A 25,264-nucleotide genomic window follows, 5' to 3' on the forward strand; every position below is an offset into this window, starting at 1 on the left:
AAAACTCACAGTAACACAAGAATGTGTAGACACTGCTGTGGTCACACAGGAGTAGAGAAGAGAACTCATATTTCACAGCAGGACTACGGTTGCTGTGTTACTAAAAGCAGGGCTTTGTGCTAAAATTCTGCTCATGCAGCATCTAGGTAATTGGAAGCCCAGGGAGCTCAGTCCAGTCCCTTTTTAATGTTTGCTAATAAGAACGAGTAGAAATGGCAGAGAAGTGCCAGAGAAGAGCCCAGGAGAGGGGCTTCATCTATTCTTGGCCAGAATATGTGTGTGTAAGGTTCTGAGGAAGTGACATTTGATGGAAATCAATCCTTGTAAAAATAAATAAATAACTAAAAATTCTGCAGCAAGTGTATGCAAACTTTTGAAGTGATTGCATTATTACATGGTTGGTTTTGATCAAAACACGGTTAAATAGTTAATCAGCCTTGTTAGGACATTACTTGTCAGGATAACAGTTGGAATCCTTCAGCTTTTAAAAGATGCTCTTAGCAAAAATGGCAAGAAATAACCTTGAGGGTGCGGCACAAAAAATATTGATACAAGTAATAGTTAAATCAAATATCCTCTACAGCGAGGCTTGGGGGAAAAGCTTCTGTTGGAAAAAAGATGCAGAAAGTAATGACAATTATTGTCAGTGAGACTGTTTGCTTTTTGCTAATAAATGGTGGTAAATATTTTTTTAATGTTGAATAAAAGAAAAATTTGGCATTTGTTGTCCTTTTATTCATGTTAAGTTAAATTTCTTTTAATGATTTAAATGGACCAAGGGAAGGTGCAATTGTGAGTGTTTCAGAGCCTGGAGTCTCCACACCAACCTTCATTATCTTCAGAAAAATCACGTGATCTTTGTTTAAAAGGCTATATGTATATATATTATTTTTATCTCTACAGACTTGAATGGGATGAGTCTGGTAAGGAGCTTGTGCTTCTCCTGCCCATGGATCTTGTCCCTTCTGGTACAAACAGCAAAGCAAAATTAATCAAATTGTCCTGCCATACAAGAAAGCCAATTCTGTGCCCCTGGCTGGCTTTTGAGCAAGAAAACCAGATGGTTAATTAGTGCTGACTGTGGCCTTGGGTGGCCTAGGTGGTAGCTTGAGTATTACAGCTGTGTCTGTTGATTTCTTTTAATTAGTTTAATAGCTTGCATGTTAAATATTACTTGCACCTTCTTTTGCTCGCCTGGTGCTATTGCAGTGTGACAATAACTGTGGGCAACAGTGTCACAGCACAGTGTGTAACTATCTGAAACAAAGAGCTTCCTAATATCAACAGGAGCACAGGCCTTCCTTAAGACCAAAGCATGCAGAATATCTCCCAGTGTTTCTTGGCAGGATTTAAAACAAAACAAAAATAGCTGAGAAAGCTGTGCACGTCCTCAATCACTTGAGGACAATCCTGTAGCCAGCATCCATTTCTTGCCTCTCCCTACCCCCTTGTGCCTGGATTTGATCCCGGTATTACTGCGCTGCGGCTTTGCCTTCCTCTGGTGCCTTTCATCCAGGGTTCTGGAGGATTCAGACCCTCACGAGATGCTAGAGAGGCTTTTCAGGACCCTGCAGAATCCCCTCTAGAAGTGGAAATGAAACTGGGGGAGCTTAACACCATGAATTTGAGAAAGAAAAGGATGAGGCAGTATGTAGATGCATCTGTGTTTAGTTTTGCAAATCTGTGTGCAAATTAGTTGCTGTTTATTACTTAATTTTTTCCTTGCCTTTGGCAGTGTGGCTGTGTGGTTTTGCATGCATTTTTACAAGGATTGAAGGATCCTTGACACACTGACACGTTCCTTCAGTAACTGAAAGCGGAGGCCACGGATCCTGGCACTGGCTCTGCTCCCCCACAGAACCTGCTGCCAGACCGTGGCCAAAAGCCTTCCTCAGCACAGCTCCTGCCCTCTCTCGACAGAGGGGCTTTATGTGTGGGATGGGGGCCTGCAGATAGGTTTTCATGAAATACTAACAGACGTGAATTAATCATGAAATCCAAAGCATGTTGCGATTGTTTGAAATGAAAGTATACTACAAAGGTTAAATAACAGTATGTTCAGGGCTTGTATGCTGATGTTACCACTAATATATTTTAAAACTATATATATATATTTGATAAATTTTAAAGATATTTTTGTGTTCCTTGGCAAACTTGCTTTCAGACGCAGTAAGATGCCCTGTGGGACAAATCAGCCTATAGCAACTGGGATTGAGGTCTTTTGCTGTTCTTTTCTGTGCCCTGTACAGTAATTGACCTTATGAGTTAGTTCATGTGTGTGTAACAGTCATTATTTGTGCTAAGTGGAGGCAGTTGTAGGGAAACAATCATGTGACCTTTATCAGGACCGTTTTCTCACTATGGAACTGTTTGGAAGCAGAATTAAAATGATTGTTATAATGTGTAAGTGCTTACAAAATCGATCTTCTTAATTGCTGCTTTTCTTTTCTTCTGATAGAACCACCTAGGGTCGTCATTTCGCCTAAGAATCAGACTTTTACAGAAGGCTCTGAAGTGTCCATCAGATGTTCTGCAACAGGTTATCCAAAGCCAACAGTAGTATGGACACACAATGAAATGTTTATTATTGGTTCATACAGGTAGGAGTTAAGTTCTCTCTCTCTCTCTCTCTCTCTCTCTCTCTCTCCCCCCCCCCCCTTTCTCTTTCTTTCTCCCTCTCCCCCTTTTTCATGTTGAGGAAGAGATTGTGAGGATTGCTGAAATATTCTGACTTTCTGCCACAGGAGCCTGCAAGTTTAGGAAATAGTACCACAACTTTCATCTTTATAACTCTTTAATTTCAATTACCTCATCTCTGAACTAGAAATACTGTGATTAGCACCTCCATGTCCTTCTTGTACTGAGGGGCCCAAAACTGAATGCAGTACTCGAGGTGCGGCCTCACCAGAGCCGAGTACAGAGGGACAATCACTTTCCTGGTCCTGCTGGCTGCACTGTTCCTGATCCAAGCCAGGATGCTGTTAGCCTTCTTGAGCACCTGAGCACACCACCTGCTCATATTCAGCCAGCTATCAACCAATATTCCCAGGTCCCTTTCTGATGGGCAGCTTTCCAGCCACTCTTCCCTCAGCCTGTAGCGCTGCATGGGGTTGTTGTGCCCCAGATACTGGACTTGTCACTTGGCCTTGTTGAACCTCATAGAGTTGGCCTCAGCCCATTGGTCCAGCCTGTCCAGACCCCTCTGCAGATCTACCATTGAGCAGACCAACACTCATGCCTAACTTGGTGTCATCTGCAAACTTACTGAGGGTGCGTTCGATCCCCTCATCCAGATCATCGATAAAGGTGAAAAAGAGAACTGGCCCCAGTACTGAGCCCTGGGGGATTCCACTAGTGACTGGCCTCCAACTGGACTTAACTCCATTAACTCTTTGGGCCCGGGGACACGGCCAGATTTTAACCCAACCAAGCGTATACCTGTCCAAGCCTTGAGCAGCCAGTTTCTCCAGGAGAATGCTTTGGGAATGTTTTTTACAAGATTTAACTCAATTGTCTTCATAACATACATTGATTTCTTCTAATAGAAATAATAATACCAAGTTGTTTATGTTGTTTATCATGAGAAAAAGCAATACCTGTTTGTAAACCATCTGGTCATACTGCTGTTGTTGCATGGAGTGTAGATGTAACACTTTTTTTTTTAATTAGCTTTTTTGGTTGGTCCCCTATGTATTTCCAGGTACAGGCTGACCCCAGAAGGGACCTTGATCATAAAAAAGGCAATTCCAAAAGATGAGGGAGTTTATGGTTGCTTAGCAAGTAACTCAGCTGGGACAGAGAAACAGACATCCACCCTTACATACATTGGTGAGTAAAGGAGGTAATGTAGTGAAACTAAAAAAGCAAACTAATACAGCATCTGGGTGGTACAGTTATTTTGTGGTACTATGCAGCTCATATTTGTAGAAATTTCCCAAAGCTCTGGAGAGATTTGCCCCTTTTGTTTTCTGTTAAAATCTGAACAGTATTGTTAGGATTCATTAGTGGCTTTCTGTTTCTTATGCTGTTTAAAAAAAAAAAAAAAAAAGAATACTAATGTAGGGTAGGCATGCAAAACTGAGTAGGTCTTTGGAGATGGAATCATGTTTCTGTATATTCCTGTAGTGTGCTTAGCCATCTGGAGTCCTAGTCCAAATCATGTCCTCTAAATACTACCACATATTTTAATTGAGTACTAAAATTCTTAGTGACCAAACTTAGGCTGAAGAGGGAGATAAAGGCTTTGAAGCTTTTTACTTTCTAAATGGTCAAACTCTTCCAATTCTTTCCTTTTATTCCTGCATATTCTATATAAGGTCCAGGTGTTCTGACATTCCAAACTCTTTTTTTTTTTTCTGTTACCTAGTATTTATCTGTCACCTCACATGATTTTAAAGCCTGTTTGATTTTTAGTGCAAATATTTTTTGTATACCAAGAGAAAGTTAAGTCTTTCATTGTTTATGTCTTAATAATGGTGAATGCTTTAGATGAGGAACTCATTTTCTCTCTGTTGTTTCTTTATAGAGGGCCCAACATTGACTGTAGTTCAGAGTGAAATTCTGGTTGCTCTTGGAGACACAACTATTATGGAGTGTAAAACAACCGGAATCCCACATCCCCAAGTTAAATGGTTTAAAGGTGCACTTCTTTGATTTATTTACTTTAGCAGCAATATTTAGAACAATGATCTTGAAGGGACTTCATTTTTCTCAAAAGCTTATGTAGTATTCAACCAGTGACTGACCTGTGAAATTCTCTAAATCTAGAAGATATGGCACTTAACCTCTCTCTCCTGTTTAAATATAGTGAATGAACTTACCCTAGCATAAACAAAAAGAAAAAGCCGTGCCTCTTTTGTGCTTAACTAAGCTTCATGCTTTATGCTTTATGCTTTGTGCTTCATGCTTAGCTATATGCTACAAAAGTCACAAAACATCTTTCAATGTATGGGCCAATTCTGAGTGTTACACAGCAGTATTATGGCTCCTGCTGAGCTTGAGATGTAGCAGAGCTGTTCTCTAGGTTTTACAGAGTAAAACTTTAAACTTTACTTGGCATGGAACTGGCAGACAAGTGGCTGCCATAAATAGTCTCTAATTAAGTGGCTGCCACAAATAGTCTCTGGTACAGCCTGGCATACTATCCTAATGGTGATCTCTGTCCAAAGCTACTTCAGTTTATATTTCCCTTGTAAAACAGATACAAATAAAATGAGATTGTGTCTAACACAGGAATGAATTTTCCCACTGAGTTGAATGAAAATCAGAGTATTCATCTACTGAATGAATACAGTCGAGTTGTGAACTAATCCCAAATTTGGACACAGTTCAGTAGGAGTAATTTTGGTAAATACCCTGTTAGATTTCAGTGTTTTTTTTTTTCTACTGTCTGAACTTAGGTGACTTAGAGTTAAGACCATCAGCATTTCTCATTATTGATTCTCATCGGGGTCTTTTGAAGATCCAGGAAACACAAGATCTGGATGCAGGTGATTATACCTGTGTGGCTACGAATGATGCAGGGACAGCTTCTGCAAAGATAACGCTGGATGTTGGCTGTAAGTAGCTTGCTGTAGTGCCTTATTTATTTGAGCTTTTCTCACAAATATGTGTGTACAAGTCCTTGAATAATTGCGTGTACTGGGAACTCCTTTTTGGTGGTGTTCACTGAGCTAAATTGCCTTGTCCTATTTGGATTCTCGACTTACCCTTGCTCTTCTTTTGCAAAGCTTAAAAGTTTTGAGGAGGAAGACAGAGCCAGAGAAGGAGGAAAGTGTTCAAACTTCAACCTAACATAGGTTGTAGTATTCTTGTGTAGAGAATACAATATAACAACTTGAGTTACAATGTAAGTTTATTGTAACTTAGTTCTTCCTGTCCTCTTTTCAAAAGTCTTTCTAACTGCCTGTGGCCTGATGTGTTATGCCCCATTAAATGGATGTTCCTGTCAGTCATGTATACTTTCTGAAACAAGGGGCAAAACTGTTTGAAGGATAGGAGGAACTTGGTGTTAACTCTTGAGCATTCACATTCATGTGAAAGGGATGGCTGTATTTTCATTATTTTGAAATGTTTAGTCCATTTCTGACCTCCTCAATATCACTAAGTATTGTGACAAGGCTGCTTTTGTGTTCTGTTACTGAAGTTGGGAATCTGTTGCTAGGATCTGTTGTACATAAATGGTAGATAAATGTGGGTCGTCAGTAGTGCAAGCAGAACTTTACTGTCATGTTACAACCTTGATTCACTTTTCATACTCTACTGTCTTCTTTCCCAGCTCCACCAGTTTTTACGCAAGAACCCAGTGATGAATCTGCTAATATTGGCTCAAATATCACGCTGCCATGCTATGTTCAGGGTTACCCAGAACCAAAGGTTAAATGGAGGCGGCTGGATGGTGCTTCCCTTTTCTCGAGACCATTCGCTGTTAGTTCCATCAGTCAATTCAGAACAGGAGCTCTATCAATTAATAGTAAGTAGACTAAACTTTATGAAGAAAAGGTGCCGAAGGGAAATATGATATATACAATGCATTTAAGTTGTTATGCTACTATATAAATTTGTTACCTCTATAAAAATACTGTATTTTGTCAGAGATTGTGTTTCTGATACTCATTTCATTGCTGTTGAGATATATCGTTTTCCCATGAGCTTGTGAATTCTGTTTGAGTGGTCATTGCCTTTGCTCTTCTTAATAGAAACAATTGCACTTTTATTTAAATAAATGTGTGTCATTGTCTGTGTTGATACTGAGGAGCCACAGATGATGATATAATAATAATAATTATTATTATTTATTTTAAGAAGTGTTTTTAAACTTCCTGTTTTAGACAAGTCCTAATTTGTGTAATAATTAAGAATTCTGCGAGTGTCTTTGCAATTTCAGTTACCTGGAGCACTGCGGTTACCCATAAACTAAATGATGTTATCCTATTTTTTTAATCATCTTTTATTCCTCTCTAGACATAATCAGGATGGGTAAAGTAATTCCCATATTCTGTCTGTACAGTACAGTAATTCATGTGTTATCTGGGTATCTAGTCAAATACAGACACCCAATGCTGTATGTAGTAAGCAGTATATCACAAAAAATGCAGTGTATATGTATGTGTGGATATGTAAATAACTACTGTATATTATTTATACGCAGTAGTGTATACAGTATTAAAGTATATGCAATACTGTGATGAAAAGTATCATATTTGTGTGATGCATTTTCACTGAAGAACATATATAGTCATCGTTTCCCTACTTGGTGACAGAAGGAATGATCTAGCAAAAAGAGAATATTTAAAATGAAAGGTAAAAGGATAAGGTATTAGTGTATTGTAAACTTCTCAGTATCATTTCAACTGCTGCAATCTCATCTTTCGTTTTTGTTTGTTTGTCTTCCCCTCTAGATTTGTGGGTCAGTGATGAAGGAACTTATATCTGTGAGGCTGAAAACCAGTTTGGAAGGATTCAGTCACAGCCAGCCACAATCACAGTAACTGGACTGGGTAAGACTGGTTGGTGTCAGTGACATCCCTGAAAGGAAAGAGTGGCAGCATTTCCATACCAGGAATATACTGGAGTAGATGGCAGTCAGTGGTGTTTTTACGATATGTAGGATGTCTATGGGTTATGTACATAAACAGGGGTATACATGTAACTATATATTTGCATCTGTAGCTGCATTTACATGTGTAGTCGGCCACAACAACTGAATCAGAAAACATTTGCATGGAAGATTATGATTAAATTCAGTGAATTTTGCACATTATAACATTGTTTTTTTTACTGGCTACAATAATTTGAATGAATTCCAACTACATATTATAGCATAGACCTTAAAAATTATTTATCTTGTGTCCTGTTTCTTATTGCTAAATAAATTGATTAAGGAATGAAAAATCACCATAATGCTGAATGCTAATGATTGGTTTTCTGACATTTAATTCATATTTAAAAAAAAAGGAAACAAAAAAAAAAAAGCAGCAATGAACTTGCTTAGGCCAATGCATTGATATAACTGGAAAGGAATCTTAGTGATCCAAGAAGACAATAAATGTCCAGCTTTGACAAGAGTTGTGCTATTAAGGAGTTGTTTATTATCTCTGTTGGGCAATTGGCAATAAAAGGAAAAATAATGCGATGGAATGTACACATTTGTGGGAGGATTAGAATGGATCTGTCTGCCATCAAAGAAAACATTTGTTAACCTAAAACATGTGGTAGAAATCTGTAATGATAATAATATTTTATAGACAAGATGTTTTTACCTATTTAAAATTGTTAATTAATTCCCATTATTTAAAAGTAATTTATGAAGCAAATGCACGGGGTTTTGTTCTGTTGCATCACACAGAATTTTCTGCTGTGCTATTGACCTCAGTTCTAAGCCTTTAAAATTTTATGCCCAGAGGAAAATACTGCTTATTTATTGTGCTCACCAAAACTGCTACTTTTGTTCTTCAGTATTTTGCCCAGGTAAGGAAAAATGGTATATGAACTTGGTATCCACAGGAACATGATCTTCCAGGAAAATGCTGGACTGGATCCAATTTCAACTGGCAGCTCTTTGCTGCCATTCCTTAATCTTAGGATCACTTTATGTGTATTCCTTCAGCTTCCTTTTCTCTCCTATGCTATTCTAATTTATTTTTTTTCCCTGCCTTCATCATTGACATTTCAGATACCAGAACCTTATCTGGTATGCTTTGTCCTAAGATTAAGTATGTTGGTACTTACCATGCTGTTTGTTGACCGCTACATTTTTTTTCTTTCTAACTTTTTTTTCCCCTTTCTGTCTAAATCATATGGTTTTCATTGCAGAAAAATTTCCTGCTCTGTGTCTGTATAGTGTCTTGCACAAGGAGACCTTTTTCTGATGCTGCTGCATCACTAGTAGCATTACTGATAGGACATGAATATATATTTAAAAAAAAAATAAAATCCTATTATTTCTTCTAATTTTTTTTTTATTTTATTTTTTTCCCAAGTTACACCTCTGATTGGAATAAGTCCAGACACAGCCAATGTAATTGAGGGGCAGCAGCTCACTTTGCCATGCGTACTGCTTGCTGGAAACCCCATTCCAGACCGGAGATGGATTAGGAACAGTATGGTGGTAAGACTGTGTTTTGTTTCTTGTAAGATCTGTTGGCATAGGAAATCAACAATTGATATTTTAAGCCATGGTGACAACTGGGTTTAATTTCAAAAAATTGATGTTCAAATATAGTGACAGGTTTTATGCTTAATATAAAGATGCTTCATGAGATTTGTCTGACTCACTTGAAACAAGGACGTGGTGTCAATGAGGTGAGTTACAGCTGACCGCCACCATGCAGCAGAAGCTGCTGCTTTCCCAGGAGAAGCCAGGTGCCTGTATCTGTAAGGCAGTAGCTGCTTCTGATTTTCCACATGTGCTGTCATTCAGGGTGCAGCCATTCCCCTTGAGAAATGACAATTTATTAGTGTTTGAAATACAAAAGTGGAAGTGTGGCATGCTGACCATTATGCCTCACTGTGATCTCTGCCCACTGTAGGAAATTTCTAATTCTGAAGCATGGATGAGGGAATGGAAGATGGTAGTGGGGGGATAGGAATTCGTATAAATGAACTTGGAACCAAAGTATTTGTGAATTGTCCTTTTATCTTCTATTTTACTTACTGTCAAAGCTGTTGCAAGCATTCTTGTTAGCTCCTGCCTGGTAGCCTTTGACTCTGAAAATAGGAATGCTAGTGGAAAATACCCACCAGAATAACAAAAGTGTTGGAATTTAAACCCTGCTGACTGAAAAGTATTTCTTTTTCCCTAATTTCTTAAAATAAAGATACTAGAAAATCTCTGTAGATTTAATTTTTTGACATGAGGTAAACATCCCTGTACTGTGCAGTCCTTTCTTAGTGATGCAGTGCTCAGAGCATGAAACCTTGTATTTTTTCTCTCTCCTTTCAGAGCACACCACTGTCAGTTTATAACTCTTGCAGACAGGAAGGTTGCACAGACTCTGCGCCTGGGCTGGTTGTCTGAGTGAAGTTTAATTTATTTAGTAGCAGCTAAATTGCTGAATTTGAGATCCCCAATTTTTAATCTTGCTTGCAAATTGCACCCTTTCTTCATGGCTGTAGTTAAAAGAGAAAGGTAGCAAAAATGTCTTCATGTGGGTTTTCACATTTTCCATTAGATATGCTTTCTGTGATGTTTTTTCCTCAAGCAGCCTGCTGTGCAACACTGCCTTCATAATGGTGGCTTCAGGGAGACCTTGCTCGATTTTTATTGCCACCAAGCAGAACCCTGGCACTACTTGACCCTTTACTTGTAAGAGTTTTCTGCTGAATTTTTTGTCATTGTGAATCACCAGCCTTTTCTTTAGACTGTGAAGGTGCAAATAACACAGGCTGTAACTTCTGTGAGAAATACTGTCAGGATCCTCCTTGTTGAGTTGCTAATTCTTCTGTACAGTAGTACTAGTTTCCTGTAATTGTAAGCACGTGACAAAAGCTCCACTCCAAAGAAAGTGTTGGAGCAAGTTGCATTCAGAAAATAATGTAGTTTTCTCTGACCAGAGCAGGACTGGAATAATTTCTCATTCTGACAGCCTCTGTGTAAGGCACGTCTGTGTTGCTGAGCTTATTCTAGGCAGAGCTCTTCCAGTTGATTGGTAAAAATCTCTGAATTTTTTAATGTTGCTAGAGGGCAGGTAATTTTTAATAATTACTGTCTTTTGGTGAAAGGTCTTCGTTATCTTTCACAATAGATACTTTTTAAATGTTGCTGCTGCCAACTAAAGTCTATACAGCATGCTCAGAGGGTGAAGGTATGCTTAGAGCTGATCCCTTTTACATGATGATTATGCCAAGTGTATTTAGAAGGTTCTGATAACTAAACAAACAAACAGAAAAACAAAACAAAAACAAACAACAAAAAAACAAGTCACCTATTTGTAGAAGAAGTCAAGAAGTCATTGCACTCATCAGAGGTGATCTATGACACTGGGTTACTGGTATAACTACAAAGTTCAACTAAGTTTGTTCTTGCTTTAATGCATGACTAGAAGCACCAGTGGCATTTGCATATGTGCTGTGACAGAGCAGAGTTGCTGCTGTAGATGTTAATCTCACTCCAGCATTACATACAAGGTGCTACTAAAATTCTAATTTAAAATTAACTTTTTATGAAAGATTGCAAGTAGGAAAAGCTCTAGTAAAATTCTTCAGGAACATATTTTATTTTTTTTAAATGTGAAAGAGTAAAATTACAGCTGCGCTACATCCCAAAGTAAATATTATCAAGCAAGTATTTTCTTTAGCAACACGTTACATCATTCTTTTGGCAGCTGGTTCCCAATCCCTACATTAATGTTCGCAGTGATGGAAGCCTGCACCTTGAAAGAGTTCGGCTGCAGGATGGAGGTGATTATACCTGCATGGCCAGTAATGTTGCTGGGACAAACAACAAAACTACTACTGTTAATGTGTATGGTAAGGAACACTGTCTTGTTTTGCGCTGGCTGGAAGATAAGTGTGTATCTTACTAACAGGAGCTCTCATTAGTGCTTTCTCATTATAGCTATACTAATTTCTCAGTTTTCCTCTTTATAGTAATGTTGCTTTGTAAAGTAGCACGGTCCACTGCACAGGAGAGAATGGAGCAATTGAGACTTGTTTTGAAATTAAACAAAAATAACACCATTTTATGGTTGTAAAAAATCTTCATTTTGAAACATCTAGAAAGGTCAAGCTGTGCAAACTTATCTTTAGCTTTATTAACAAAACAGATGCAAGTTTACTGAAAACCATGAAAAGCAATGTGTGAGGGGTTTCATAACTAATAAAAGCATGCACAACTCATGGGAGAATTGCAATTAAAATAAATTAGAACTTTTGCAAAACTTTTTTTTTTTTTGTAGCCCTATTGGAAATTACATTGCCAGCAAGACAAGTGTTAGGATTGTGGTAACCCATCTGTATTTCTGCTGTAAATTCTTGCATTAACTCTGTGTGGGGTCCCATCTACTTCATGGTTTACAGACTGAAATTTTCTAATGTGTTAAATTAATCATGGAAGATTTATTCTAAGCTTCACTGAAGATGCTTGAACACTGTTCTATGTTAACAGTAGCTGTTGCTTGTTAATTCAGACAAATATTCAGTGTCTGATAAGGTCTTCTGTGTGCACAGTAGGTTTTGGAATTTTTCAGAACCTGAGGAAAGAAGGGAATATATTTTGGTCTTTGAAAGATCTAGTTCTTGGTATTACAACCTTAAGTCTGACCATATCTTAAATCTGTTCTTTCTGTTGTTAACTGAAGACCAGCTTCGTTAGGGAGGGGTGTTGAGGTTCTCTTATTAGTACCTCTTATTAGTGATTTAATAAAGTAATCTGGTGGTTTTATTCAAGTTCCTCTCTGTCTGCCCAGTCCACGCAGAAACCATCAGTGCAGTTATTACAACTTTGTAGCATTTATAACAAAGATTAAATGAACTTGTAATGTGATTGTTTCTTCACTTTCAAATCTGCTCTTCTCAAAGTGTTGTCCAGCAATAGAAACTGATTCAGCAACAAAAATGCTGAGCCTCTTCTCATGAAATGTGCTATATAGGATAGATCCTGTACAGTACTGTTTCAGGCATCTAGCCTAAAATGTCATCAGTGAATGGTGTGATAAAGACTGCCTAAAATGACTGCAATCAGCTAAAATACCTACATTTAGTTTAAAGCTGTGTGTATCTGATCTACTAATCAACCTGTGACTAACATGCTTTGATATGAACAGGTCCATGTTCTGTCATAGAAGACTGGAGAGTGGAGGAGGAAGAGGTGACAGGTCAATGTCAGTTAGAGGGTTCAGAGAACAGGCTGAAAATTCCCAACCCTTGCTGTCTGTAGGAATTAGTAGTTGAGTATAGGGACTTTATTGCAAGAGTTGTGCTGTGGTTTGAAATATTTTGCATGTGTTTAATACTTCCATTTATTTTTAGTTCTGCCTGTTATTCAGCATGGACAGCAGATATTCAGCACCATTGAAGGAATCCCAGTAACATTGCCATGCAAAGCAAGTGGAGTTCCTAAGCCGTCTATTGTCTGGTCCAAGGTAACATCTCATATTTGAGCTTTTTGTGGTGGAAAATAAGTTGAAGACATCTTTTACTTGTCATAAAACTGTAGGCAAGAGATGCAACCAAAAAACTGCGTTGTGAGGGATCTGGAAATCTCTATTTGTAACTGCTTTTGTTTCTTAGAGTAGTACTTCCTGGCCATGGTCCAGACATAGATCAAGGTTCTGTTCTTTGGAAAGATTTCTTCGGGTTTATCCCTGTATCTTTATACTTTCTAATACTTCAGAAATTGTTGATATTCCTGTTATGAGGTGATAATTTCAGATTAGGCAACCTGCCACAGATTGAAAATTCATTTTTGTTTAAGAGGTTTGCTCTAAGATGATTTTTAGTCTTGGAAGTTCAATATGGAAAAGGAGCGGTCTGCTGGGAAACTTTTTATGCTATGTATACAAGATCTGTTCTGACATTGGAAACCTATATCAAAATTAGTTAAGTTGAAATGCTGACTTTTTTTTTTCAGAATTAGGTCCTGCTTTATATATATATATATTTATATTTGAATATATAGCAAAATAACAGGTTTTCTAGATATGAATCCTTGTGTTTCTGCTGTTGTTACTGCTCAGACAGTGACCCTAAAACAGTGCAAAAAGTTAGTGAGTTTCAATGAAGAATGACAGAATTTTGGGGCTAAACTTCTTGGTTAATTCAAAATATTTTGCCCATCTCAGCCATAAACAATAGAAGTCATAAACAAAAGAAGTGGTACTGTAATGTATATTACATATTGGTTAGTTTAGTCAGACTGCCTGCAAGTTGTTTTGTCTACAGAACTGTGAAAAATTGGACCCAGCATTATATTGAAAATACAGCAGTCTTCATACAAATGGGTTGCAGCAATGAATTCAGCTGCTACAGGCACTAACAAATTTTATATTCCTGTAATGGTTTTTATGTTTTCATTAGATTTTCTTTCTGTAAGGCTTAGCTTTTATTGAATTAAATATTTATAAGTTGCTGTATTTTTTAACATCCAGGCACTATGGACTTTTTTTTTCTTTCTACAGAAAGGAGAAGTAATTCTTCCCAGCAATGGGAAGTTTTCTGCAGGGTCTGATGGAAGTCTGTATGTAGTTTCACCAGGGGGTGAAGAGACTGGGGAATATGTGTGCACTGCAACAAATGCTGCTGGTTATGCTACGCGGAAAGTCCAGCTGACTGTCTATGGTATATATGAGCTAAAATCTAGTGTCATTTTTCAATCCGCTCATTGAGTTCTAGTTTAGACTGCAATCCCCCTCCAGGTAGATAGTGAAGTATGATACCTGCAGTGCAAACAGGATTTAAACTAATCTCCAATTAGTGCTTTTGGCTCTGTCCTAGATTACTGGATCTACATACTAGGCAATTTTGCAAATGGCAGATATTGAAAGGCCAATTCTTCAGCCTCTGTGATTCCCGTAAAACCTCCTGATGCCTGTTACCCTGTGTTCATGGACCTAGGAACTTGGGCTTATTTAATTTCATCCTTTATAGAAGTGGATAGGAAGTACCTGTATAGGAATATAAGTACCTGCTGATAAAAGAATGAAGATCGATTAATCTCATTGTTCCCAAGGCTTCATACCATCTCCCAGTATAGTAAAAAATTTGACTTATTAGATTTGTGTTGCCAGATGTTTATGGCTTGTAGTTATTGATGCTGAAGTATAAGTCCATTCAGGTATTGGTTGCAAACTACTTATGCAATACAGACCTCAGCATGTACATAAACTGCATATGTTGTTTGCTGTCCAGCTTTTTAGGTGGACAGTGCAGTCTTGCTGATATTTGTGGTGTTGCAGGTAGGCATCAGCCAGTGTCTGAGCTAACCAGGCATTATACATCAGCATTACAGTGATTTACAGCAGCAAGTCCAGTGCAGAAACATCTTTTTTTTTTTTTAAAAAAAAAAAATTCATCCTTTTTTTTTTTTTTAAAAAAAAAAAAAAAAAAAGATTGTAACGTTATATACCTGATACAAGAAATAAACATTTAATTTCATAGACAAGCTCAGGAAGTTTGGCCTAGATGAGTGGACAGTGAGGTGGATTGATAGTTGGCTGGATGGCAGAGCTCAGAGGGTTGTGCTTATTGGTGCAGTCTAGTTGGAGGCCTGTAGCTAGTGGTGTCCCCCAGGTATCAGTACTGGATCCAGTGTTGTTCAACTTACTCATCAACGACCTGGACAATGGAATGGAGTGCACCCTCGGCAGGTTTGCTGACGACACCAAGCTGGGAGGAGTGGCTCATACCCCGGAGGGCTGTGCTACCATTCAGAGGGGCCTCGACAGGCTGTAGAGGTGGGCTGTGAGGGACCTCATGAAGTTCAACAACGGCAAGTGCAGGGTCCTGCACCTAGGGAGGAATAACCCCAAGCACCAGTACAGGCTGGTCGCTGACCTGCTGGAGAGCAGCTCTGCAGAGAGGGACCTGGGAGGTGGACAGCAATGTGCCCTCGTGGCCAAGAAGGCCAACGGTATCCTGGGCTGCATTTGGAAGAGTGTTGCCAGCAGGTCAAGGGAGGTGATCCTCCCCCTCTACTCAGCCCTGGTGAGGCCACTCCTGGAATCTCTTTTTGGAGTCTCCTGGAAATCTCTTTTCAGTTGTGCTTAGTGACAGGATGAGAGGCAATGGGCACAAACTGAAGCGCAGGAGGTTCCAGCTGAATATGGCAGGGCATTCCCTTTCTGTGAGGGTGACAGAGCACTGGAACAGGTTGCCCAGAGAGTCTCGTTCTCTGGAGATATTCAAAACCCACCTGGGTGCCATCCTATGTAATGTGCTCTAGGTGATCCAGCCTAGCGGGGGGGTGGACTAGATGATATTCAGAGGTCTCTTCCAACCTCGGCCATTCTGTGATTCTGTAATCTGAAGTAAAATGGTATGGTGTTACATTTGTGCAAATATGTATATTCATTTCATCTACTTAACATGTTCCATATTATAGTGAAACCTAGAGTGTCCAGGCCTGGAGACCAGCAAGGAAATGCATATGACGAACCCATAGATATCTCAGTAACTGCAGGGGAAGATGTCACCCTTCCATGTGAAGTAAAGAGCTTGCCACCTCCCATAATTACCTGGGCCAAAGAGATGCAGCTCATATCTCCGTTCTCTCCAAGGTAACGTTTGATGAAAACAAAAGAAAAAGGAAATTGCATCTAAGATACCAAGATTTTTGGAAGGGTATATAATTTCCAGTTGCTTAACAATCCATTGGAAAGTATTAAGTTGTTTTCCAAGAGAACCCTGCTTTAGTAAGTCTAAAAAAGCTCTTTCCCAAACTGAGTGTATGTCTTTCTGAAATATGCTAGGACTGTACGTGATTGTATGGCTTCCATTCCAGCATATGTTTATATACAGAACTTCAGCATTTGCTCTGAAGTTTGCAATTTCAGGAGGCCAGGACGAAAGAGGATCCTGTAGTACGTGTACTATGGTGGTGTCCAGGTACTCACATAATCTATGCCTGATTTTAAATCTTTAAAAATCTGTTTTTCTTTTCTTAAAAACTTTGAATGTATGCTCAGGACAACAGTGTCTCTTATTAATATTAAGTCTGGTCTCTTACTAATATAAAGTCTGGGACCCCAGCGGAACAGAGATGATAAATGTTTGCGTGTACTTACAAGGTCACTGTGCTTTGAATCCCAAACTCTTCATGAATTCTTGAAACGCTTGTAAAAATGTTGAGTTTTTACAGACAGCCTTAGAAACTGTGGCATTGGGGATTGTCTTGTATATGTTGTGGGCTATGATGTTGGAGTTCTTCTGTACTATTTTAGTATGGTACAAAAAGAGAGGGAAAAGGGCAATTATTGGCTGTATGCACTCATTTTCAGTGCCAGGCACTCTCACAGAGTGTGCTAGTGCTTGCTAATTTCCAAGATACCTCAGAAGGTGTAAGGGCTATGCTGTGTCTGGAAACCAGGATATGGTAACGTTGCCAGGTGCGCACTATAGCAATTGCGGTGCCTATTGCCTAGTGTCTCTCAGTGATCCGAATGAAATGTTAAGGAATCATACAGACCAGAAAGTGAGCCAGACCTTGGCCTCTGATCCACCCATTCCAGTGAGTCTGTAACAGCCTCAGCAACAGATAACTGCTTGCCCAGCAGTTTATGTGGAAGAGGCTTGTGCACAGGGAGTTAATTTGGTGTTAATGCTCTGTGTGGAATTTTCTGCTTAGTCCTGTGAGCAAATTGCTTGAATTAATGAATCTGCATTCTTGGTCCATTACTTGTCCTCATTTTACCTCAGGAGACATAGATAAATTAGGCTACTTGCTCACTGTGGAGAGATTCAAGTTGTCCAGAGTAGCAGCAGTCCAGCTCAGCTCATTCCATAAAATTGTTTACAGATGTCAGCAAAAGTTAAAGAATTAGTCCAAACAAAATTGTTTGAGACCACCCAAAGTTGATGTTATAAAAGTGACCAAAAGAAAAATGAAAGCAGAAATAAAGGAACTTCTATCAGAAAGCAAATATAATAAATGGACAAAGTAATGGGAGGTAAGTTATCCCTGTAGTTGTATCTTTTGGGGTTATTTAAAAAAAAAAAAAGGAAAAATAGGGACAACAGAAAAGGAATCATAATATCGGACAGATATGGGTGGTCTGGATGAAGTGCATTTCACTTTCCATTCATCTCTGCAGCTTGTTACAATCTCCAAATTAACCATGTATACCCATATAATAACATTGTCCTGATTAGAGGGTTGCCAGAGAAGGGAAGATGGGTGATACCACAAATTCCCACCAACTTTGCCTAAATTCTGCATATAACTTTGAGTGCTAATTACTTCCTGCTAATTCTTAGCTGTCATTTTTTCTTCCCTCCTATTTTTTTTTCCTCTATTGCTTTTAACTTCTGCAGAAGACTTTGGCTTAGCTGGCCAAGACTGTATTTTGTAATGTTGCAAGCCTGTGACCACAGCTATAGTAAAAACCAGTGCTATGTGGTTAATTATTTAGTCAAGAATAGTGACAAATTCTATAAACACCAGAACCGGCAGTTTTGAGTCAGAGTACTCTCTCCAGAACACACACGTTCTCATCCCCCACCCGCTGTCTTTAACACCATAACATCTTTTAGACCTTGATGAAGTAGAATCAAGCTGTTTAACCCAAACATTCTGATCCTGCTAACATGGGATGAGCATAAATTTGTGATGGGGTGGGGTGAAGAGCTCCAGTTCTCTACCTGATTTTTTTTTCTGTTTCTAGAAATAAGACAGGTTTGAATACGTCCTGTACATAGCTAGAACCAAATTTTGTAATTTGGACCTTATATTTTAGATATTTGCTGTGTATTCTAAATGTAATGGCTCAGTAAAGAGTTAGAATAAATGAATAAGTCACAGTTTAGTAATATGACACAGCTCAGTGTGCTGTGTAGAATAGCGTTATTATAGATCATTGCAATCAGTTATGTGTAAGTAGAGGTCATTCACCTTTCAGTACATGTTTATACAGTGTATCTGCTTCTTATTTTTCCAGACACACTTACCTTCCCTCAGGGTCAATGAAGATCAGTGAGACACAAATTTCAGACGGTGGAATGTATTTCTGTGTAGCCACAAATATTGCTGGGAATGTGACTCAGTCAGTGAAGCTAAGTGTACATGGTAAGTTTTAAGTGAAAGGATGATCATCTGGAATTTTCCATATGGAATTTAGCATCATGTGGAGATCTTGAAACATTTTTCGCTTATGTACATTAAATGCTAACAACCTGTGTATTTTCTGGTCATATTATCTTCATATGCAAATGGTTGGTATTGATTATATGAAATGAAATTATTGTATACACACATACTACCTAAAAATGTATATGTATATACATATATGTACACCTTCCTTTAATGTTACTTAGACTCAAGGAAGAATTATAGCTATACAGGACATTTGACTCTACTTAAGTCAGACAGAAGAGCTTTAAGAACTGAAAACTTTTGTTCTAATGAACTTGCATGTTCTCTGTGCAAAAAGTTTCTCAGAAGTAAGTCTGCAAACAGACTTTCTGGCTGAGAATAGCAAAGCTGCTCAAGGCTTGCAGATGCCAAGTTCCCAACAACTTGATAGGAATTACATATCCAAACTCTGTTAGCAGTGCAAGTCTAAGTTTGCTTGCACACTGGCTTTAGTGGTAGATAAACCAGCATGCAGCTGTATCTCCTATGCGTAGGCAGTTGCTGCTGTCTCCTGCTGTGTGCATATGCATTCTGTACCCGCATTTTCATACTAATACCTTAGCCCATCTTACCATCCTTTCTCTGATCAAACAAGAGAACAAGAACCCACCTTCCTGCCCCTCACTGAAGGTTTCTAGTCTCTCTTGCTCAAGCGAGGACCTGTGCCCCCTTCACTCCCCTTCTTACCATAAGTCATCAAATTCTCACACCCTTGTCTCCTGCTCTCTCTGTGGTGGGACCCCAGCCACAGTCTCTTAACTGCCTATATAGTCACACATTGTTAGCTCTATGCTCCTGTTTATTCATCCTCACCTGCATCAGACAGAAGCACAGGTTGTGCAAGTATACCTGCTGCAAATGCTAAAGTACAGAGGAGAGCAGGTGCTGGAACTGTGGCCTGGCACAGCACAGACAAAGCTGATCTATCATTGTGGTTCATGTAGAGCTTGGAAGTGTTGTTGCCAGTGCCCATTGCCAGCACACATCTTTGAAGTGGATCACATACCACAAACGAACCAGCTTGGAACTCATGCCCTCAGCAGTTCTGAAAACTTCAACTACACTAATTCAGTTCCAATGACTGTAACAGACTACTGTCTGGTTTTCTGTAGAGAGAGGTCTCCTATCAGTGCACATCTTTGTTTATCTGTAACTGTACATTAACACAGTCTGAAAAAATGGCACTTGTAATTGTTTCAGACATTCTTTATAAGTCTTTTTACTGTCAATGATCCTTAGAAAGGAAAACATTGCAGCAAAAGAGTTAAGTCAGACTTGTATTATTCCTTGGGACCAGCAAAATCTTCTCCAGTCATACTTTATCTCCTTGTCTGAACTTGTGTTTGGAAGCATACAAAGATAAGGGATTAGGAAATGAGAATGTCAAAGGGGAACTGTAATTATCATAAAAGCTTTTGATTTTTTTTGTTGTTGTTGTGAAGAGTCAGTACCCATAGTTTTTCAAATGTGCTCAATATAATGAGCTTTAATTACTCATGCAAGTAATGCAGTAGAATTTTAAATGTAGCTTCTCCAGATAAGTTTAGCAATAGGTGATTGTACCTCCTATCTGTAGAGGAGGTGCAGTTCTGTTTTTTGTTTTTTTTTTTTAGTCACTTGGAATTGTGTTTCATTGAATAAGAATGAATGTTGTCTAAAATGACAAGGAGAAGAATTTCCTTCAAGAATGATCTCATACATCATTTTCTTCACTTAAGTGGACTTAACTTGTCTTCTTGCATAGTTCCTCCGAAGATACAGCGTGGGCCTCGGGTTATGAAAGTCCAAGCTGGCCACAGAGTTGACATACCCTGCAGTGCCCAGGGGATCCCTCCACCAACAGTCACCTGGTTCAGAGGCAGAAGTGCTGTGCTGATAGATGGCAGGCAGTTCACCCGCGGCCTGGATGGAGCTCTGAGCATCAGCAACATCCAGCTTCCTGATGCTGGAATCTACAAGTGTGTTGCTAGTAATGCAGTGGGCAGTGACACATCAGAGATAACATTACAAGTTCAAGGTATTTCTGCTAGGGTCATAATCTTGCCTCCTGCCCTGTCTGAATATAATGTCATGCCAGTGCTGTCTGGTTTATTTTTTGGAGGACAGTGCCCTTTGCTGTCGACAGTTACATAATATAAAATCCAAACCTGTTTTAGATGTTGTTATGTTCTGATATTAATTAAGGAAAATTAGAGTAGGCACACAGTTTTCGCAGAGTTAGCAGAAATAAGAAAGTCAAAATATATTACTCTTTTTTTTAACTTAAAGGTACTTACAATTTGTTTGTTTGTTTGTTTGGTACTAGATAATTAAAACCAGATTCCAGTATGGGAAACCTCCTTTTAAAATATTCTTTGTATGTTCACATCTCACATTGTCACAGATTATTTCTGAATATCAGAGCCTGATAGCATAGCTTTAAGTGGAATTAGAGTTTTGCTGAAATAAACTGAAAGAAGAGCTCTGTCAGACAGTATGCTTTTAAAATGGTGATGGGGCAACAATGGTTATGTGCCAATTTAAATATATACTGTAACTCGTCACTTGATTGGCTGACATACAGCAGTGTAGCATGACTGACTTAAGCAGGCAGTATTTCTTCTTCATAATAGTTTAAAGGCAACATTCTGATTCATTGGATTAGAGCTGCTGGGAACTGCTCATTACGAACAACAAAGAACTGCCAGTAACTTTATTTAATTGTAAACAATATTCTTTGTGTAGTCTTAGTCCACACACAAGCTTAAAATGAGATGTAAGAACAAAGGATGGAAGGAATACTAAGTGGCATGGGAAAGAATTTATCTAATATTTTTCAGAATTTGCAGAAATGTTGTCTCTGCCTTCAAAACAAATGTAGTGGATTTTAGAATCAATTTCAATCAAGCTGGAAAGTTTCTTTGTACTGCTTGCTTCCTAAATACTCCTCTTGAAGTCAAAACTTCTTGTAGTATGCTATGTCACTGCAGGTTATTGGAATCTGACCTTGTGTGACTAAGACTTAAAAGTTAGGAGTTGCCAGACTTTATTTTCACACTTGGAAGCAGAGGTCAAAAAATTTTGAAAATCTGATTTTCTTTCAGAGTCACCTACTATAGATGATCTTGACCCTCCATACAATAGTCCTTTTCAAGAAAGAGTAGCAAATCAACGCATTGCATTCCCATGTCCAGCAAGAGGTGTGTATCGTTATTAATTCTTCCAGTGACAAAAGTATCCTTTTCTGCTGACCACTGATGATCACTAAATTTCTCTGTATTCCCTGTCATGGTAAAAATATACAATATACACAGTGTTTTGCATGTATACTTTATATGGAAAATTCAAACTAACAGTTATTAAAACAACCACTGCATATAGAAACTCTGTAAAAAGTCCTTTCTAGCTAACATGGAAGTTAAAATGTTTAGCACTAAGATTTTTTTATGTTACCATCATACTGTAACAGTAGGGGCTGCCTGTAAATTAGAAGGCTCATGGCCTCCCTCTGGATTGTGCTTGCCAGCAAGACTTCCAGCAAGCAATAGTAATTATTTGAATCCCTCTTACTCTGAGCTAAGTGAACTATTGAAGTTTCTCGTGTTTCTCATTAGGTACTCCAAAGCCTGTCATCAAATGGCTACATAACGGAAGAGAGCTGACAGGCAGTGAACCAGGAATTTCAATTCTGGAGAATGGCACACTGCTGGTCATAGCTTCTGTAACACCTTCTGATAATGGAGAGTATATCTGTGTGGCAACCAATGAAGCTGGAAACACAGAAAGAAAATATAACCTGAAAGTTCATGGTAAATAATAAGTACGACTAGTGAGAAACTGTTTTGGAAGAGCATCTTCCGTTTCATTGTTGGAAATTGTGTGTTCCAAACTTGCCCATGTGCAGTTAATTCATTAAAAAAATGAATCTGAGTACTCGTATTTCTACAATTCTGTTACACTTCATGTATTTTCTATTATTTCTCTTTACTGTAACATTGTATACAAAACATGTTTGTTTTTCTCAAAGAGTTAGGTGGGTCTCATTTGTAAAGAGCTCTGGTTATAGTTGATAACTTTAATACAAGTAACAAGTGAAGACTTTTTGCACTGTAAAAATTAAAGTTTGGGTGGTCTGCATTTTTAAGCATAAATAAGAGATAAGTTATTTGTCAGAATGAGTGTAGAATGGGAGAAGACTTGTTCCTGACGTTTTTCTTTCCCAATCCTAATTGCAAAATAAAAAATCTATAGATGGCTGTGAGGTATGTTTTTATATGGTACACTTTGCTTCTTACAGAGTATTTTTTTTTTTCCAGCCCTGCTCACTTCCCCTGTGAGCACTGATGCCCAAGCAGGATTATATCTTTTTGTGAGAAATGTAGGAATTCCATCATGTGCCAGCAGGGCCTTGTCAGTGAGATTTGAATTTTCTAATCTACCACATAGGACCATTCTCTTTGTACTCATAGTGAGATAAGTGATGTGTAAATACTATTCGAGATGACTAGAGCAATGAAGAGGAAAGATGACTCTAGGGAGTCCAACTTCCTTTATATGTTGAGCAAATAACATGACATCTTACAGATTATTATTTTAAAATACTGCTGGTGATTGTGTTTCAGTGGATTTCACTGGGAGTCTGTTATAGGATAAGAGAAGAGTCTGTTCTTTGAGAAAGAGAAGACATAGGGAGATATGTCCAGAGCCAAAAGGGAAACAGAAACATCAGGGAGGGAATGAAAAGTGTCTGAAAAATGTAGAAGATAGAAGTCCGTGACTTAGGGAAAGGATGAAGTGGGAAATCACTGGATTAAAAGACTTATTACGTGATTTTGAACTTTCTCGTAGTTCCTCCTGAAATTAGAGATCAAGAAAAGGTGACAAATACATCTGTAGTTGTTAATCATCCTGTAAGTCTCTTTTGTGAAGTGTCTGGTAACCCCTTCCCAATCATCTCCTGGTATAAAGAAGACACCCAGGTAGGTACTATTAAGCTAATTGAAGTAACCATAGCCATTAACAGTTTCAGAATATTTTGTGTTGATTTTGAGTTCTTGGTATTAGATCTCATTTAAAGTAAATACATGTACATGCTTGTATGTATATTTAAACTGCACTAAGAACGCCCACACAAAGACAGATGAATATGACTAATCCATTAATTCATCTATTCAACAAATCAAAAATAAACTCTTTTTTTTAAGATTTCACTAAAAATTAACCTTAGCAATTTCCCAGTACTATAGATGACAGACTTGTAGGGGGGACCAGTAGTAGTATTTTCTTTATTCTGTAGTTGGAGAAATGAGAATTCTTGGAGGTGATTTGAATTCTTCAGGATTATCCTAGGGTCCTGTGCTTCTACTCATAGCTGATAAGTGAGTTTAAATGAAGAGAGACCTCTTTATGCAACTTCATGACTAAACATTACTGATAAACAAAGAATTTCTTTGGTTTTCTCACCCTCTATTTTGTTAAACTACAAGTCATATTGGTTAGATTGCAGAAACTGAGGAGATTATTGCTATAACTGAAAAGGGAAATAGGCTATCCTTAGACTGAAATTACCATTTTATTGTAAAATAAAATAAAATAAAAAATCTGGCTGATGTAACTTGGATCACATAATATCTTGGGTTCTTTTGAGGTTGTGGAAAGCAGTGCTCTCCAGATTTTGCACAACGGGAAGATACTGAAGCTCCTTAAAGCTGCTACTGATGATGCCGGACAATATTCATGCAAAGCCATAAATGTAGCAGGAAGTTCTGAGAAACTCTTTAACCTAGATATACTAGGTTAGTGTTTTTTTGTTGTTGTTGTTTTTGGTTTTTGTGTGTGTGTGTGTGTTTTTTTTTATAAGATGGTGATCTCAAAAACAAATGATATTTAAGAAGCCAGTAAATTACAAAATACTATAAAAAAAAAAGTTCTTCCTCTCACTGTCCATTAAGTGTTGGCTGCTGAAGCACTCTTCATGATGGCTTATGAATACTTAAAATTTGCCATTTTCACAGTAGCAGAGGCAAAATGCTGTTTTTCATTTCTGGATTTTGGTCTTTAATACTTTATTTTGTATTTTTGGGGTACTGTGCTCCATGATACAAAGGAGTTTTATTCTGTGCAGTTCAGCAGCACAAGTGTGGAAATGCTTGTGGTAGAAGTGATGTTGTGAACTAGCACGTGTAGTTTTGCAGTGTAAACAAAAGTTGTTTCAAGGGACTAGTATGACTCACTACTAATGTATTTATTCGTTTCATAGCTTACCTCTCCTGTTTAAATGTTCTTACTGTAACATTTTGTCTTTTTAAAGTTCCACCAAGTATAATAGGTGCTGACACCCCCAGTGAAATTGCAGTCATCCTCAACCAGGAAATCAGCCTGGAATGTAGAGCCAAAGGCTTTCCTTTTCCTGACATTCACTGGTTCAAAGATGGCAAGTAAGTAAGACCTAGTAATTAGACCTAGTAATTAGAAAAGGAAACTGAGATCAGGAGTAGGACT

The 25,264-nt window shown here is 38.3% G+C and overlaps 1 protein-coding gene across 5 annotated transcripts in view; it reads left to right on the plus strand.

Moving 5' to 3' along the window:
• Nucleotides 1-25,264, plus strand: part of HMCN1 (hemicentin 1) — a 200,580-nt gene that overhangs the window by 66,012 nt on the left and 109,304 nt on the right. For all 5 annotated transcript variants that reach the window (XM_068691241.1, XM_068691239.1, XM_068691242.1 and 2 more), the window contains exons 12-29: nucleotides 2,459-2,600; nucleotides 3,701-3,828; nucleotides 4,526-4,639; nucleotides 5,400-5,558; nucleotides 6,278-6,472; nucleotides 7,401-7,499; nucleotides 8,982-9,109; nucleotides 11,325-11,469; nucleotides 12,970-13,082; nucleotides 14,118-14,277; nucleotides 16,040-16,214; nucleotides 18,591-18,718; nucleotides 20,529-20,801; nucleotides 21,868-21,963; nucleotides 22,378-22,572; nucleotides 23,612-23,742; nucleotides 24,411-24,558; nucleotides 25,074-25,200. In XM_068691241.1, the coding sequence (XP_068547342.1) occupies nucleotides 2,459-2,600; nucleotides 3,701-3,828; nucleotides 4,526-4,639; nucleotides 5,400-5,558; nucleotides 6,278-6,472; nucleotides 7,401-7,499; nucleotides 8,982-9,109; nucleotides 11,325-11,469; nucleotides 12,970-13,082; nucleotides 14,118-14,277; nucleotides 16,040-16,214; nucleotides 18,591-18,718; nucleotides 20,529-20,801; nucleotides 21,868-21,963; nucleotides 22,378-22,572; nucleotides 23,612-23,742; nucleotides 24,411-24,558; nucleotides 25,074-25,200 (2,656 nt within the window). The remainder of the gene's footprint in view (nucleotides 1-2,458; nucleotides 2,601-3,700; nucleotides 3,829-4,525; nucleotides 4,640-5,399; nucleotides 5,559-6,277; nucleotides 6,473-7,400; nucleotides 7,500-8,981; nucleotides 9,110-11,324; nucleotides 11,470-12,969; nucleotides 13,083-14,117; nucleotides 14,278-16,039; nucleotides 16,215-18,590; nucleotides 18,719-20,528; nucleotides 20,802-21,867; nucleotides 21,964-22,377; nucleotides 22,573-23,611; nucleotides 23,743-24,410; nucleotides 24,559-25,073; nucleotides 25,201-25,264) is intronic.

Source organism: Anas acuta, chromosome 8 (assembly GCF_963932015.1).
Source record: "Anas acuta chromosome 8, bAnaAcu1.1, whole genome shotgun sequence".
Taxonomy (NCBI): Eukaryota; Metazoa; Chordata; class Aves; order Anseriformes; family Anatidae; genus Anas; species Anas acuta.